The 17077-nt window shown below is 41.3% G+C and overlaps 1 protein-coding gene across 14 annotated transcripts in view; it reads left to right on the top strand.

The window, feature by feature from the left end:
• SLC44A5 (solute carrier family 44 member 5) overlaps positions 1-17077 on the top strand; it is a 214084-nt gene that overhangs the window by 91890 nt on the left and 105117 nt on the right. For 9 of the 14 annotated variants that reach the window (XM_032782147.2, XM_075067721.1, XM_075067719.1 and 6 more), the window contains one exon: positions 14301-14349. The exons of 3 other annotated variants lie outside the window; for them this stretch is intronic. In XM_032782147.2, the coding sequence (XP_032638038.1) occupies positions 14301-14349 (49 nt within the window). Of the gene's footprint in view, positions 1-205; positions 258-13194; positions 13215-14300; positions 14350-17077 lie in introns of those variants that run through there. 2 more of the 14 variants (XM_032782146.2, XM_075067723.1) reach the window with 2 other exon arrangements.

The raw sequence follows: 17077 nt of genomic DNA, 5'->3' as shown, positions 1-17077 counted from the left end.
TGGGTGATATCATTTTTCTATTAGCAGAAAGCCCTGCCTCCTTTGTAAGTTTCCATTCCTACTGGAGGATCCTATGCCACTCCAAGCAGCTTTATTTTTAAACCTGGTTGAATAGTACTTTTGTGGATTAAGCCTACTGGGGAAACTGCTTCCAGCACAGAAGTCTGCAGTTAATACCCCTCTTAGACATAGCTTGCTAAACTGATCAGGAAGCAGTAGTATGGCTAGGGAAGAAGAAAACTACTACGGGAAACATGGTAATTTACCTACCTCCTTGTGTTCTCAAAAAATGAAATGCTTCATAAGGGCTCTAGCCAATGCTCTTTGAAATCAACTAGAGTCTTTCCATTGACTTCAGTGGGTTTTGGATCAGGCCCTAAGTGGCTTTAGCTAACTTCTTCCATTATTTGCAAAATCATGTAATCTTTTCCAGTATGGAGTTTGCAGTTACAATTAATGGCATAGAAGGTAGAATTTGTGTAAATATAACTGATTTTCATTTTAGACAAATGATTTAACTTAAAAAATCACTGCAGTGTAATAAAGTGTAACAGAAGTAATTTTGTCTATTATTTAGACTTTTTTTAGAGTTTGAATTGGGAAGTTAAATCTCATTTGATGTATTTATTGTAATGGAACAATAGTTCAACCTAAAATTCCTATTATGAAATAGTTTATGAAATAGATCTGTCTAGTCTGCGAAGAGTGATTATCATCTCCGTTTTTAATTCTAGCAAGAAAATGACTATGTAATTATTCCACACCAGTGGCTACTTCCCCCATGCCTCCCAAACTCCTAAAGGTTTTAATCAGCTTTCAGAATTAAAAGTTTTGTTTTTGTTTTCAAAATGTTGCTGATATGATACTTAGAAAGTGACTTTTTTTTTTTTTAAAGAAAGGATTACCTAGAACAACAACAGCAAACCCCTTCCTGCGTCTACTCTCTCTATTCCTTCTTTAGAGACAACTTCAGTAACTGGGGAGGGGATTTGATGTGTAACTTGGAGGAGACTGAGAACAAGCAGTGTGTGCCCATTGCTAGTAGTTATGTGAAACTATAATCACAGATACTGTATATGTGTGTTTCAGTGAAGGAATTCCTATAATGCTGAAGCATACTTTTGTCAAGGAATTTGATTGTGTGTTTGGCTTTTAATATATTTAGTGTTTCTTATGTAAACAGTTGTATTCCATACTGGATTTGTGGCAAAGTTTAGAAAAAGAAAAACAAGACAGGCTGAGCGCTGGTGTACTGCTCTGTGCCCCAATAAGCATGGTGACTTTGGTGGTGAGCTGTAGTCGTTGGAAGAAATTTGCTGTAGTGCAGTGGCTTTATTTTTGTTAATCAGTGTCAGTGTCGGATAAGATTCCCCAGTTTGTTTGATTGCTGGAGAAGAAAATCTCCATTTGAGTTAGAGATCATTTTCTGGAGCACTTTGTCTATTTTTATCCTCTTGCCTATAAATTAGAAGGTATTGACTTTCATTGTAGAAGTATTGTGGAGTTCGCTTACACTTAGATGGTATCCACAGATGTATATATCTTCCAAGGTGCATTTTCTTTGCACCAAATCAGAATCTATGCAGGCATGCTGTAGCTAACCCTGCTGAAGCCTAGTACCATATGGGTGTACTGTTAATAGAGATGATCTTGTTTGTAGAAAGTAGCCCACTTGCTGTTACACTTTGTATTGTATCTTGCCCCACTGGCTATGCTATCAAACCATTCCCCTGAATACAGACATCCTGAGAGCGCAGGAAATTGCCCCTATTAACAAGCTTCATCAGTACAATGTAGGCCAAGTGGAGGAATGTCTGTAAGCAAAGTAAATCCCTACTCGAAATTTATTATGCCTTTGAAAACCTGGCCTGCTCCTATTTTCAAGGGCTGAGAAATCTTACCTGCCTGCCTGATAGGTGGGGATGGGTAGGAAAACAGACCTGTTAAATATATTTATTAAGGGCTAGATCTTGGCTGATATGTCAGTGCAGAGGAGGAGGGGAGAGAAAGAGCTCATTTCCCATGCAAATTCCCAACATCTGGGTTCCAGCTGCCGGAAGAGGCAGAGACAGAGCAAGGGTTTATCACCTGGTACCCTACCCCAGCAGGTGGATGGGTATTGGGCAGCTCCTAGTGGGCAGGGGGAGGAGGGGGAGTAATCTGTACCTAGTAAAGCAGGGGGTACAGATTTTCCACTTTCTAAGTCCTATTTCCTTTTGCTGGGATGCTCTGGGGTAGTGGGTGGTGGACACTGCCCTTTACACAGGACAATAAACTCGGTCTAGTATCCTGTAGGTAGTAAGCCACAGTGTGCTGGTATGTAGTAAAGTTACAGTTCTAAATCATACCAGAAAGAAGTTATTTTTTTAAAATGTTTAATCTATGGAAGGCCTTACGCTGTAAACTGAGGCAATACAGAGTGCAGGCCTCTCCACAGCACAAGTTATCAGGTTTCTTCTCAATTTGCCCTTACCTTCTGTTCTGGGCTCACTCTTGGTTTAAGTGGCTTGTGTGTGACGACATAATCTGTGTCCTGTACTCGCCAGCAGTATTGCTACACACACAGCAGCTCCGGAGCTATAAGCTGCCAAAGTTCTTTTGTGGTAAAAATTATATTTTAGGGGCTTACTGAGGTGGAAGAGAACAAACAGAGTCATGGGGTCTGCTGTGTTTATTGTACTAGGCCTGTGAATATTTTGATAAGGTTTTTCTGATATGAGGCATGAGACCAAAGTCTGAATTTAGTTAATGAGTAAAGGCAGTTTTTAAAATGTATTTCTTCGAGCTCCTCTCTAACCATGGCCTTTTGTGTTTAGCTTTTATTTTGTTAAAATTTCCCAAGCACTTGACAGTGTTTATTATAAAAAGTAAAATTAATGTCAGTTTCCAGGGTAAATATTGGGGGACAGAAGGACAGAAAAAAGCAACAATTAGACAAAATAAGAGTAATGAAAGTCAAAGCAGGTTTATTTCATGAACCGTGAATTAACAGTACCTATATGTATGCATATGCATGTGTATTTTTCACTACATTGCTTTACTTAGACAGCCTTGCATTTATACTTGGACTAATGTATTATTAACATAAAGATATCTACCTAAAGTAATGGATTGGATTTTCTTAGTGTAATTGGTGCTTTTCAGGTACTTTACTAGTTCAAAATTGTGTGGAAATTGGTGAAATCTGAATAATACTATTTGTAAAACCTGGGGACTGTTTGGTAAAAATGAAAATGAAGGGCCTTATTTTTAGTCTAACTGCACCAAAATAGGCACAACAGGTTTGTCCTGTCACATAGTCTCTCCTCCTTCACCTGGAGAATTCCCTCGCAAAACGTCCCTATTTGTTGCTCCTTTCACTAGCCAGGGACATCTCCTTGGGAACAGTGTGCTGCATATTGTCCCTGATGCCCATAAAAGTGCTGAGAAGCCAAGTTGAATGAAGAGCCTCCTGCCATTTGGGGAAAAGATATGACACAGTCAGTCTCAAAGTTGCCATTAGTAGGGAGCTCTGCATGCTGTGGAGTGACCGCAGAGTGATCAAGAAGTAAACTCTTTGTGGGAAGGACTGTCTCATTGTTCTGTGTTTGTACAGCACCTAGCCACCATAGGATCCTGGCCCGTGACTGGGGCTCCAGGGCACTACAGTAATACAATAATAAATACTAGCAATGATGACAATGAATTTGGACAGAAGGCTGATAGGAGAAAGACTGGTTACCAGGAATAGGGTAGACTTGATTTGTTAGAGGAGACTGCAGATGGGAACAAGGGGAGAGGAAAGAACAATAGGAATGGGGATGGAGAGGAAAGGCCAGGGAAAGAGCAAGCGGTTGATGTTAGAGGCAGTGTAAGAGCAGAACATCAGCAGGAGAAAGAGCGCAAAAATTGGGACAGTGTGACAGAGACTGAGGGCTGGTGTACATAAGCACCAACTTTCTCTAGAGCCAGTGCATGCCAATGCCCGTGCCTCCCCCCCAACTCTACCCCATCCCGGCCCCAAAGTCACCGCCCTAACTCAGCACCCTCCGTGCTCCAATTGGATCCCTTCCTGTAGCAGGGTGGTTACCCTGCTCCTGCCCTGACGGGCTTAAAACAGCCCTGGGGGAAGGTTGTGGCTGAGAGCTACTAAGCTGGGCTGATTGGGAAGTGGCTGCAACTGCGCCACTCCCCAATCAGGCTACAACTGGCCTGTATAAAAAGGCTGTGAGACAGGAACCCAAAGAGTCTCCCTCTGTCTGTAGAGGGAGAAGGGCCTGGCTGCAGGGAGCTAGAGACAGGGAACCTGAGTGGAGCAGGGCTGGGGAGAGACAGAGGAACTGGGGAGCTCCAGCCTGGAAAGACCCAAGCTGCGGCCTCGCATAAGGCCAACAGGTACTGGGAGTTGCAGAGGGCAGCCCAGGGGCAGGCAAAGGCAGCAGGTCGAAACCCAACGTTGCCAGTGATGAGTAGCTGATACTGCAGTCTGCCCAGGGCATGGGGGCTAGACTATGACTGGCAGTAGCCTGATACTGAGGCATGGTGGGGATTCAACAGAAGAATTCTTCTATGGTCCTAGCTGCCACTTCTTGGGGAGATGGCTTAATCACAGTGATGGGAGAGGTAATGTCTATACTGAAGCACTGACATTAAATTGATGCTTTCTAATTCATCTTTGGTTGTACAGCACTGCGGGCTGCTCAGTGAATTGTGTTCTGTACAGCAGTACTGTAGTGCAGTGCTCCCCATAGTCAACAGAAACATATGGGGCACTCACATTGGCACAGTGCCATATCTGTAACTTGGCATGTCAGTGGGTTTGTTATAACACGTGAGGGGGCTCACAGTGTTGAGCACATGTTCTGATGAATAATGAATATTGCCTACATGCAGCAGATATTTTTTCAAACTTGAACATTTTGACTAATTAAAAGCTAAACGAGCAGATGGCATCAGTCCATGCTAGGCCAGATTTCCCCTCCACAGGATTTGTAGAGAATGATGGGAACCAGGTAATATTCTTGACATTCAACCCAAGACTGGGGGAAACTTTGGAAAGGGGGAAAAAAGGTTAAATAGTACATTTCATTGTTATTGCTCCCTTTGGGAGCTTTGTTGGTCAGGTGCCTGTTTAGAGCAGAAGTTGGTGAAATGAAGTCAGACAAATTCTGCTAAGAAAACACCGATGTATAAAATATATGAGTCTGGTTCCCTTGACTAGCAGTGCCAGCAAACTGCACATGGGCAGCTCTCTTCTGCAGGAATGGCAGTTCCAAGAAGCAGCTGCCTTGGCCCCCATCTCTCTCTAAGACGCACACAAAACTCAAATAGAATCCAACTGCTTAAACATACTCTGGGCCCATTTTTCTCCTGCTGCCTCTTCACTTTACATCTAGTAAACCTCAAGTCCAAGCCTCCCCTCAAATGAATGGTTTGGAACAGGTGGCAAGCCATCAGCCCTCCTTTTGTGTAGCCACTTCTGCAAAACAAAGGTGGCTCAGGCAATGTTTACAGTAGAAAAGGTGTGCTGGGATAGCTAAACTGATAGCGTGGTGTAGTACATTCCTAATGTAGGTGCAGTTTATACCAGCAGAAAAATGCTTTTGCCAGTATAGCTTATGCTACTTCCCCATGAGCAAAATAAGCTATAATGCACTAATATGCTGGTATAACTATGTCTACATTAGGGCTTCTTCCAATATAGAAATATCTTAAAAATCCCCCCCCCTAGTGATTTTCCTATATCAGCAAAAGTTTCTAGTGTAGAGCTGGCCTCAGAAAGGCCTAACAGATCATACAAAGAAGAGTGCTCTAACTCATGCAGTAGTACCATTAACCACAGTTAAGGGCAGGTGGTGCATGGCATCTCAAACTCTATCTGTGGATAGTTTCATGCTGTGTGCTTATGTATCAATGATCTCCTGTGTGAGCCATTAGTACCCTTCACTATAACATTTATTACTTTGCAGCTTGAGACTGCAAGGTGCTGATCAGCCTTTCTTCCCTGGTAAGAAAAGAGCATACTGTCTGTCATGGAAGATAATTTTTTATTATTTCCAGCATGATCTTATTTTATGGATACTTTATAAACCCAGATGATATTAATTCAGAGGTTTTAATGGAAATGCTGATGGAATCCTAACTTCATCAGCATTAGTGGGTGGCACAGTATTTAAAAGTTACTGAGAAAACTAAAATGCACATTGAAATGTTCACTAAAAGAATATACACTACTATTACATCCTGACTTTATCTTCATTACCTTCAAAAAGGAAATTCGAAATCTGCCTTTTGCAGTGCCAGTCAAGTTTTTTTAAATGCAAATGCAGCTGAGCTTTTAAAGTTTTGACTCTGTTTGTGGAAAGAGCTCTGAGATACCTGAGTGAACAAAACCGTGGAAATGTAGCTTACAACATGTTGCTATGAAATGATTGACAAGATTGAGGCAGAACTGAACAAACAGTTTTCAAAGATGGCAGATTTACTGGCCCTGAGTCTGAAGAGTGGGGTCCATATAAAACCTCATGGCTTACATGATTTTAGACAATGTTCGAAAAGAGAATATTTACACATATGCACACACAAGGCCAGCTCTTCAGCTGGTGTGAATTGGCATCGCTCCATTGACTATACATATATATTATGTAATACAAATGTGCGTGTAAATAATTCATTCCTTTTCGCACTGAAGCTACAATCATATGGACATAATGGTTGTAAATTTGAGCACTGTGTGGTCTTGATGCTGCTCCTTACCTATTTTATTAAGATAGATGACTTATTTCTCTGTCACTTAGATGGATGTCATTGCTTATGGTTTAACTTACTGTAAGTGTTGTTTATTATAGGTGAGGTTTAACTTTCAGACTTGCATTTATTATCTTCTCTATGATCTCTTTTCACTGCTGCGGAGTCCCTCTGACACTGACATTCTCTGTGTTGGAACTTTGGTTTACTCTGTCCGACTAAGCAGGGCCACCCAGAGGATTTGGGGGGTCTGGGGTCTTCGGCGGTGGGGGGCCCTTCCGTTCTGGGACCCGCCGGGGAAGTGCCCCGGATCGCCGAATTACCGCTGAAGCGGGACCCGCCGCAGAAGTGCAGCCGGGTCTTCGGTGGTAATTTGGCGGCGGGTCCCGGAACAGAAGGCCCCCCCCGCCGAATTACCGCCAAAGACTCGGTGGCAGGTTCCACTTCAGCGGTAATTTGCCGGCTGGGGGTCCTTCCGCCCAGGAGCGGAAGGACCCTCCCACCGGCGAAGACCAGGAGCAGAGAAAGCTTTGGGGGCCTGGGCCCCGCAAGAGTTTTCTGGGGCCCCAGGAGCGAGTGACGGACCCTGTTCCAGGGGCCCCAAAAGACTCTCGTTGGGGCCCCTGCGGGGCCCGGAGCCTGGGGCAAATTGCCCCTCTTGCCCCCCCTCCCCCCACGGGCGGCCCTGCAACTAAATATCACAGGCAACAAGGTAAAGACTATTTGACAGGCGGCACCAGAAATGTGCGCTATCCTACATTTCCTGTCTATAATACCTGTTGCAGAAACAGTGATGTTTTCAGGGTTTTTTTATTTTACATCTTTTCTGAATTGTTGAGAGAGGCAGAACTGATAAACCAGTTTAATTTAGTTCTCATCATTAACCTGTAGAAGATAGGAGATTTCTGGAAAGTTATCATCACTGGTCACAGAACTGCTTTGTGAACTTGTGATAAATTGACTTATCCTAAGCATTTTTCTCTAGTGACTCTCTTGCATATAAGTGTTACCACAAAGTGGGAATGTTCATGCTGTGTTATATGAATGCACAGTGGGGAGCGTTGACCTGGGAAGGTTGGAGGGGGTTGTGCTGGGACTGCCTTGGGGAAGGAAGCATACCTGAGCACGTAACCTGAGAACCCAGGAGGGTTGAAGGCCAGGTGAGACCTCTGCCCAGGACACTGAACAAAGGACACAAAGGCTGGGAGACGCTGGGGGGAGTTTTCAGTTTGAAGCTGGCTGAGGAATGGAGAAGGGCGCCCCGATGTGGCTTGGGCTTCCCAACAGGATTGTGGCCTCCCTGGGGGCCCCAGTTATACCTAACTAAAGGGGGTCTTGTTGTCTGTACCAGCAAGACCTGTTTTGGACTGTGTTCCTGTCATCTAAATAAACCTCTGTTTTGCTGGCTGGCTGAGAGTCATGTCTGACTGCGAAGTGAGGGTGCAGGATCCTCTGGCTTCCCCAGGACCCTGCCGGGGCGGGCTCGCTGTGGGAAGCATACAGAGCGGCCGAGGATGCGAATGCTCCAAGGAGAGACCCAGGAGGTGAAGACATGTGAGCTTCTTGCCCTGAAGACAGTCTGCTCCAAGGGAGAGGAGGCTCCCCAAAGTCCTGACTGGCTTTGTGGGGAGCAGTTCCAGAGCATCGCCCGGGGACTCTGTGACAACAGTAAATGGAAGAATTTTACTTTTAGCATAGTTATTTTAAAAGCGGCCCTAAAAACAAGTAAGCTAGATGAACAAACTGCCTATTGAACTCACTCACATTTTTCCCCTCAATAGTTTCTTATGTTATTGCCAACACATTACATCCGAAGAGGTACACCAGTAACCATTAGCTTTGCTATGCTTGGGATGGCTAAAAGATGTTATTTACGTACTGGTTTGCACCAGTGAAATTAGCATTTGCTATATATGCTAGTTTTAAAAACATTGTTAATAATAAAAAATAGTCTCTAAAATGAGATCTAGTCATGTTACGTTAACTTTTTTTGGTAGAATAAAAATATAGATGACATATGTTTAATATTGGGTTTCTTAGGATCTGCCCCCTTAAAAGCAGGCTCAGATTACATTGTAAATTGGATACAACAGGAGTTGTGTGTGTGCTTATTTTAGAGTAGAATTTGTCCGAAAGTTAAAACAAACATTTCTAAACATAGGTCATACAGAACAACAATCAATACTGTTATAGTGCTTATTAGGAAATAATGTTAAGTTTTGCACCTCCAAATCCACACTGTATGTCTCCATTTATTCCCATGTGTGTTCCCCTCATAGATCAACAATGAGTCAGCTCTACTTGTTTGGAGAAAGAATAAAATTACCTGCTCCAAAAGCTCATGCCCTTGCATATTGGAAGAATCGTTATCATTTTTAAATACAACTGTAAGATTCCCTACATTTAAAAAACAAAATATTGACTGCAAAACATGTCTCTCTTTTCAGTAACATGAACTGAAATGTATATGGTTTTCTTTGTATTAACAGTGGCTACTTCTTTCATTTTTTATGTATTCTCAGCTGACAGTAAAGCAAGAAGTCACTGTAAACATGTATAAGTTTGCAATTATTATTGAAGTCTTATATAGGTGTATATGTATGCTTTGAAATATACAGAGAGTTCACAATGTCTCTTTTTTGGAAATCCCTAATCTCTATACTGACAAAAATTACCCACTAGAAACTTCTGAATGAAACAGCAAACTTCAGGTGTGCTTCATACTCAGCAGACTAGGGTAGCTTCAGTGGGCCTAGTCACAGTGCTAAGTACCTACCCCTGTAGCAAGGGCCTCGGACTGGACCATGTGACAGAATGTATATAATCTAATGCAATGAGAAGGTCTGTTCTGTAACTGGGGCATGAGAAATTTCTCATAATGGCTTGTCTACACTACAGTATCTACACTATCCCCAAACCAACGTGGGATTGTTAACTGAAGTACTATGCCTCTTGTGGAGGTGGAGTACAGAAGTTGACTTTACAAGCCCTTTGGGTCAGCGGAAGGGACTCGATAGTGTAGACACAGGTTGAGTTAATAATGTGTAACATGGTTTTGTCAACCTAACTTTGTAGTGTAGACCGGGCCTCACAGTACATTGTTTCACACTTCTCTCATAATAAGCTGTGCCATACAGAGAGAAAACATAATTTTCTAGCTGTCATCATTGTAAGGAAACAGCAAAATCTACCAGGCTAAATTAATCCTTGATTTTAGTCCAGGTAAGTGAATGGAATTTTATTGGGGGAAAATTTGTCCCCAATCATTTTACCAGGATTATAGTTTGGAATGCAGACTGAGGTCCTGATGCTGCATACGTTTACGCATTTTTATAGCTTTCGGCACAAAAACCTAATGGGAGTACTCATGTGCAAAGTTCCTTGCAGACATTAGGGTTTGCAGAATTAAGGCCTAAGGAACTTGGGTCTGTATCCACAAGGGACTTAGCCTGACCACTGCACCTCATTTTAGACCCCTAGAAATCATTGGAATAACAATGGGATTCACAAAGCCCCAGAGCTCCAGGGGGGAGCTGGAGCCCCAAGTCTGTATTTGAAAATATAGAAAAGTCCAAAAATATTTAAGTAAATGGTATTCTATTATTGTGTAACCGGGTGATTAAAACTGCGAATAATTTTTTTAATCACTCGACAGCCCTGCTTATAAGATGACCACCACTTCTTCCCCCACTTCCAGGATATTGAATAGGATCTGATCTGGTAGGTGTGATCCGAGGACTCTTACCAGATCAGGCCCTGCAGAGAAAATAGGCAGGCGAACACCTAACTTCTCCTGTTGCTGGATTGTGCTGGGGCTTAGGTGTCTGGATGCCAGAGTGAAGTAGCAGCACTCATGTGCCCTGAGGCAGAAAGGTAGGCACCTTAAGAACTCTTACCCTGCAAATTTTTGTGCTGTCAGTTTAGGTGTTTATAGAATTAGGAAGTAGCTGAGGTAGGGGTTTTGTTGATATCAGGGAGGGTTACTTAAAACTGGGATTTAAGTGCCTAAATTTGGGGTTTAGGTTGATGCTTTACCTCTGTGGATCTGGCCCTTGAGAGTTGAAGTTGTCAGGTAGATTTGACAATGGCACTAATTGAATTTATTACTAATGTTTCACATGGCTAGTTTACATCAGCAATGGGAAGTCAGCCAATAGAATTATTACAAATCTTCAAATTTTTGTTAAAGAACATAGCAGTTAAAATTAACTCTGAATGAAATATAATGTTGGGTTAAAATAGTACTGGTAACTTTTTTAGCTGTTAAATTAAAACATTGGAAAACAGATAAATACTATCTCTTATGGTGCTGTTTTGGAGAAGGTGTATAAACTTGGGGACTGGTGACCTGTTCTGAAAATACAAACTGGTTATATTGGGTATTCCGGCAGAGAGAGAGAGAGAGAGGAAATACAATTAAATGTCTTTTGGGAAAGAAATTTTGAGAAGACAGTTGTGAATCTTATGTGCATTGTATTTTTATATATTCATTTTTTTTCATTTGTATGAAGCAGACCTGTTTGGCACATGAATATAATCTTATTATAATGGATTAGATAGACATGGGAATTTGTGCTGTAGTAATATACACCTCTACCTCGATATAACGCTGTCCTTGGGAGCCAAAAAATCTTACTGCATTGTTGGTGAAACCGTGTTATATTGAACTTGCCTTGATCCACCGTAGTGTGCAACCTCCCCCGCCCCCGGAGCACTCCTTTACGACGTTGTATCCAACTTTGTGTTATACTGGGTGGCGTTATATCGAAGTAGCTGTGTATATATTGATAGTATTGTGTACAAAAGTTGAATTTTGCTTCTTTCTGCATGGAAAAATGAGTAGTAATGTATTTTAAAAAACACTTTAACATTTTAGAGAGAAGTAGGCAATCTTTCAGATAGCACAAGACAAGGCTGCTTGGGGATTTTGGGTGTCCCATTATGTCTTGGAGTGGCTGAGCTCAGGTAATCAAGACAGGTGTTGATAGAGGGAGGAGAAGGAAAGAGAGGCCAGGAAAGCTAGCAGGACTGCTTTTGTGGGAATTTTCTACTGACCTTAATAGACAATGAGATTCTTTCTAGGTAATGTTTCAGTGGCCCTATAGAACTCTATGGCAGGGATATGATTTTCTATTAGAATTTATAGATTGGTTTGCATATTTCTTGAAATAGATCTTATTATCTATTACATTCTGTGGGTTTTAGAATGAATTTTGTAGAAGTCTATTTAGTATCTGCAGAATTTTGTTGAGTTCATTCCTATGAAATTCTATAGGTGTTTTTTTTAGGGGGGGGAAGGGATGAGAAGAGGAAAGAGGTCCAGGGAAATTGGTACATTTATTATAATATTCAGAATGAGCCTTGATAAAATAGTAGTGAACCAGTAGAAAAGAGAAAGCTTTGGAGGTCATGAGGAAGATGCTAAATTTTTCAGTGAGAGATTTTAAATTAAGGATTTTCATGCCTCTTTTTTTCCTTGAAGAATGTTCATTTTTGGTTTCTTTCTAATAACACACTCCCTCTTCCAAACCCTCTGGGCTTATTATGAGTTTAACGAACAAAACCACAACTTCAGCAAAAGCAAATTTTCTGCTTAATTTGAAACCTGAATTAATCTGCAAAATGCCAGGTATCAAATGGTTTTGTTTTTTTTGTGGTTTCTTTTACTGAGCTTGGGCAGGGGAAGGAGTTGCAAAGAAAGCATTTTATTTCAGACGAACACTTGCCATTATATACTCAGTAGTTTTAGGAATAAATAGCTACAAGCCCAAAAGGAATTGAAACAGCATTGAACATTTTCTCTCTTATTAAGTATAAATCTAGAAGAAATACATTGGGAAGAGTGCCTTGTTTAAAATATTTGCAGAAATGGCCATGTATAACTTCTTTAAAAAATCACTCTACTCTCCTTATTTTGGCCAGATATATTTTATAACATATGCTCATAAGACATCTTTGATTAATTTGTTAACAAACTCCTGATAACACTGAAGTTGTGGCTTTGTGAATGTTTCTCAGTAGCAAGGAATATCTGGTTATAGTTACTGGCATCATTTATATCATAGCTGATGTTTATTTTTGTTACTGTCATTCTAAATCCCGTATATCAGCCCAGATACAGTTAAAGTTTTGTTATAAAAAATGCACTTCTGCAGGCTTGCCATTCTCTGGGGTGAGGCTTGCTGTTGACCATACAGCCCAGTTCTGAGCTCCTTTGTCATGCACTGCTCCCACTGATGTCTGTGGTGGATTTTATTGTCACAACAAGGCCTGTAGGGGCCAGGTAGAATAAAGGAGTGTAAGTGGCAGGATGGTTTGTCAGGTGGATTAGCAAAATCCTTAAACAACAAACCCTGCCTGTGTTGTTCTTTGAGGCTTTCGGCAGGACGTTCAGCAAGAAACAGTTTTAACAAATAAAACAATTCATCTGATGCTGCAATAAAGTAACAGAAACTCCAGCCTGTGTCATCACTTCACTCCTGTATGAGGTTTGTCATCTTTCTTACTCCAGAATAAGGGTGCTGGAACAATTTGTGTACTGGGTGTGCTGAGATCCACTGAACCAAATTGTAAACCCTGTATATGATAGAAAACAATTCAGGCCCAGAGGGGTGACAGCACCCCTAGTTCCAGCACCCATTCTGCAGAATGTCCTCTCCTGTGTTTCAAGATCCGGGCCCAATTCACCATTGCTTGACACCCAGTGAAGTCATGCAGTGCAAATGCTACCTGTTTCAAGTAGCAGGATGGAATGTTCCATTCACTTTGCAATGGTATAAATGACTACAGAAGATGCAGGGCAATGGTAAATCAGACCTATAGAGGTTTCCTTCCTGCCTGCTGGACAGCTTGACTGGCCTGCATTCCCCAGGATTGCCTCATTATCTCCTGTGACCACCTGTGCAAAGGAAGGGCAAACTGAGCTAATTTTAATCCCCTTGTAGGCTAATGACCATATATTACCCCTGCATACTGCCACAATGTGGCACTGGCTCCTGTAAAAGCTATTGATTCTAAGCAGCATGATGCAAGACGCTGGAGTGAGCATAGTTCTGTTAGCCTCCATATAGATTCTGTAGTTTCATGGGAGCTGCAGACATGGCTCCAAATCATTCACTTTCTTGAAGGGTGATCCAGTGGTTAGGGCATTCACTTTTTATTCAGGAGACACAAGTTCAACGTTCAATTCTCTGTTCTGCCACAGTCTCCCTGTATGACCTTGGGCAGATCAGACTCTCTCTGCCACATTCTTATCTATAAAATGGGGTAACAGCACTTCCCTACCTCTCAAGAGTCTTTTGAGATTGAATACATTAAAGATTGTTTGGTACTAAAGTAATGATGGCTATATAAGTACCTATTATAGATAGATACCCAAAGCTCTGACTTCTTCTTCAATCACAGAGCAGGTCAAAGTAAGCGATGAGATACTGGTATCGCTCCTAAGAATTAATTTACTAGAATGGGTTACACTGGGCATCTTGGAAAGATATTCCTGAAGGACTGCTGTTAAAAGAACATAATTCATATTTTTACAAGGATCTGTTTTTTATAATATCTTATTTTAAATGCAGGTGAACCAAGGAAATTTGACCCAAAGTTCAGAGGACCTATTCACAACAGGTAAATATTTTCATTTAGTATATTAATATTCCGATTAGTTTTTCTGTAAATAGAGAATTAAGAATGCCATTAATGGAGAAATTATGTTTGATTTGGTTCAGATGTCTTTTTTTTAACCAGGAGAAAGTGCTGGAGGTTATTCTTGCTATAATTCAGGACTTCCAATTGCTAGGGGGAGTCAGTGGGTATACACCTTGGGACCTTCCAACACCACCCCCATATCCAGGGCCAGCCCTTCTTTGTGCAGTACCTTCCTTATAATGTTAAATTGATTTTAGTTTGACTATTCCTGAGTATTACTTGGCATGAATCTGGCTCATAATCATTGGACTGGTACCAGGGCCCAATCTTGCAGCTCTTACTCACCTAAATATTACTTAGTCACATGTGACATTCTGAAGCTGGTAACCAAGAAAAAAAGCAGTGTTACAGGCTTTGAGCTTGATCCTGCGCTGCTGACTGAGGTGAAATTTCCATTAGAGCTAATAGATGCTCAACATCTGTCAGGATCAGAACTCGCTGCTTTGCAACAGTTCTTGGGCAGCCTAACAAATTAACTTACAGTGCTTGGTTTTATCAACCTGTTTGCTCTGTGATTCACTATTAAACAAATATGCAGTTACCATGACAATCTCTGCCACACCAGGTATTTATGCTATTCTACTTGTAAGTTCTACTGCAGCTTTTTAGAGAAACCATTATGTCATATAAGCTCAATGGATTTTATAATGCTCTGGGGAGAAATGCTATCTAGGGACTTGATATTTTTTCCTGATGTCTTACAGACTTTTTTTTTTTGGTTAAAATTAATGTATAATTTATGGAATTTTACTTTTTTCCTAATCTTCATTTTTTCTGACTAAACAAGCAGCAAGTGGGAGGAAAGATTCTCCTTGGCAGTTTTTTTCCCCCTTCTGTTCCTGATCATCTTTTAACAGTAATGCCTTATGATATCAAAGAAGTATCCCTATAATTCCAGATTCTGGACATATTTTTTAATAATTTATATAACTAAAAATTTCCAGTGGCCACATTGGTATTAATTTTGGCTAAAATTGTTCCTGACCCCAAATCATCCACTTGTGATTAAGTGGTTAGTGTGAATGTGTGAGATTGTTTCCTATTGGATGAAATCAGAATAATTAAACTGTGTCCTAGGACCTATTCTTCTGACAGCTAGTGGAGATTTCTCTTATATGAAACACACGCACAGGATGGTCTAGTGCAGTGGTTCTCAAACTTTTGTAGCGGTGACCCCTTTCACACAGCAAGCCTCTATGTGAGACCCCCCTTTGTAAATTAAAAAAAACTTTTTTATATTTAACACTATTATAAATGCTGGAGGTGAAGCGGGGTTTGGGGTTGAAGCTGACAGCTTGCGACCCCCCAAGTAATAACCTCGCGACCCCCTGAGGGGTCACAACCCCCAGTTTGCAAACCCCTGCTGTAGTGGTTAGAGTACTAGCTTAGCACTTGGAAGACCCAAATTTAGTTCCTTGCTCTGTCACAGACTTCCTGTGTGATCTAGAGCAAGTCAATGAGCCACTCAGTGCCTCATTCCCAGCTATAAAATAGGGTTGGAGCACTTCTCTATCAAGAAGACTTGTGAGGATAAATATATTAAAGACTGAAGTGCTCAGATACTTATCTGGTGCCCATCATTGCAGTAACTTTGATAGACAATATACATAACAGGAAAATAGTAGAAAACATGATTATGTTACAGAAAATGTCCTCTAAGATACTTCCCTCCTAAAGGAGTGTAAGACACTTATTAAAGTGCAATGAGCCATAACAGGCAATAGAAGTTCCCCAAATATGGAGCTGGATCTAACATCCTGCACCAAAATTCCAAGCTAATACAATCCAGCTAGTGGCTCCAGTGAACCAAGTGCATCTTCAGAGGAACTCCCTGCAGAGTCAACAGCAGTCAGGCCAGAGCAAGCCCCTCTCTGTTTGTGGCCCAGGGACTTCAGAAGCCTTCTACTTCCTGTAGGAGAAGGAGAGTAACAAAGGAGGTATAGACATACTTTTTGCCTATATGAGCAAGAATTCTAAAAATATGTGTGCAGGGCAAATCTGGTCTCCATTTGTACACCCTTGGCCACAGGACATGTAAATGTGTGTGTATATAGTGGGTCGGGGAAAATATGTCTCTAGTCTTTTCTGATAAACAGACTGACCTGGTCCTAATTTCATAAGTAATCTGTTTCTATTGATAGGAGAATAAAGCTGTGTTCTTTTTTGCATATGGGAGGTACACGAGACTCTCAGCTGCCAAGTTGTTCTTGTCAATATCTGAAGGTGTGGTTGCAGAAATAATTGTAGTAATGGCACATCCGATGATGGCTGCAGCAGAAGCTGATAACTCACTGATAGAGAGGGCTGTAGACTATTTTATATGTATTCCTGCATCCGCCTTAACTAGTCACCCTAAATATCAGTTTGCAATACATTAGTTCTTCTAAGTTCCCAGTTGGGAAAAGGAATCTGCAATGTGGTGCTCCATTGAGATCCATTGGACTCTGGGCAAAGGAGCTTAAAACAGAGGCGTTGGAAGATTTCTTCCTCTAGTACTCCATCTAAGTTTCAAAAGTGGTTCTTCTCTGCATAATAATTATACAAAATTGGCATTGTGAGGTTTCATGTTCATTGTGTTCTGTGATTTCATATAAAATGTACTCAGTTAACAATAAAAATATTTTGTTTTGAGTCTAATTGCTAGGGG

The sequence above is a fragment of the Chelonoidis abingdonii genome, chromosome 7, assembly GCF_003597395.2.
Source record: "Chelonoidis abingdonii isolate Lonesome George chromosome 7, CheloAbing_2.0, whole genome shotgun sequence".
NCBI lineage: Eukaryota > Metazoa > Chordata > Testudines > Testudinidae > Chelonoidis > Chelonoidis abingdonii.
Note: the sequence above shows the minus strand (reverse complement) of the source record. Positions and strands in the feature narration are given on the sequence as shown.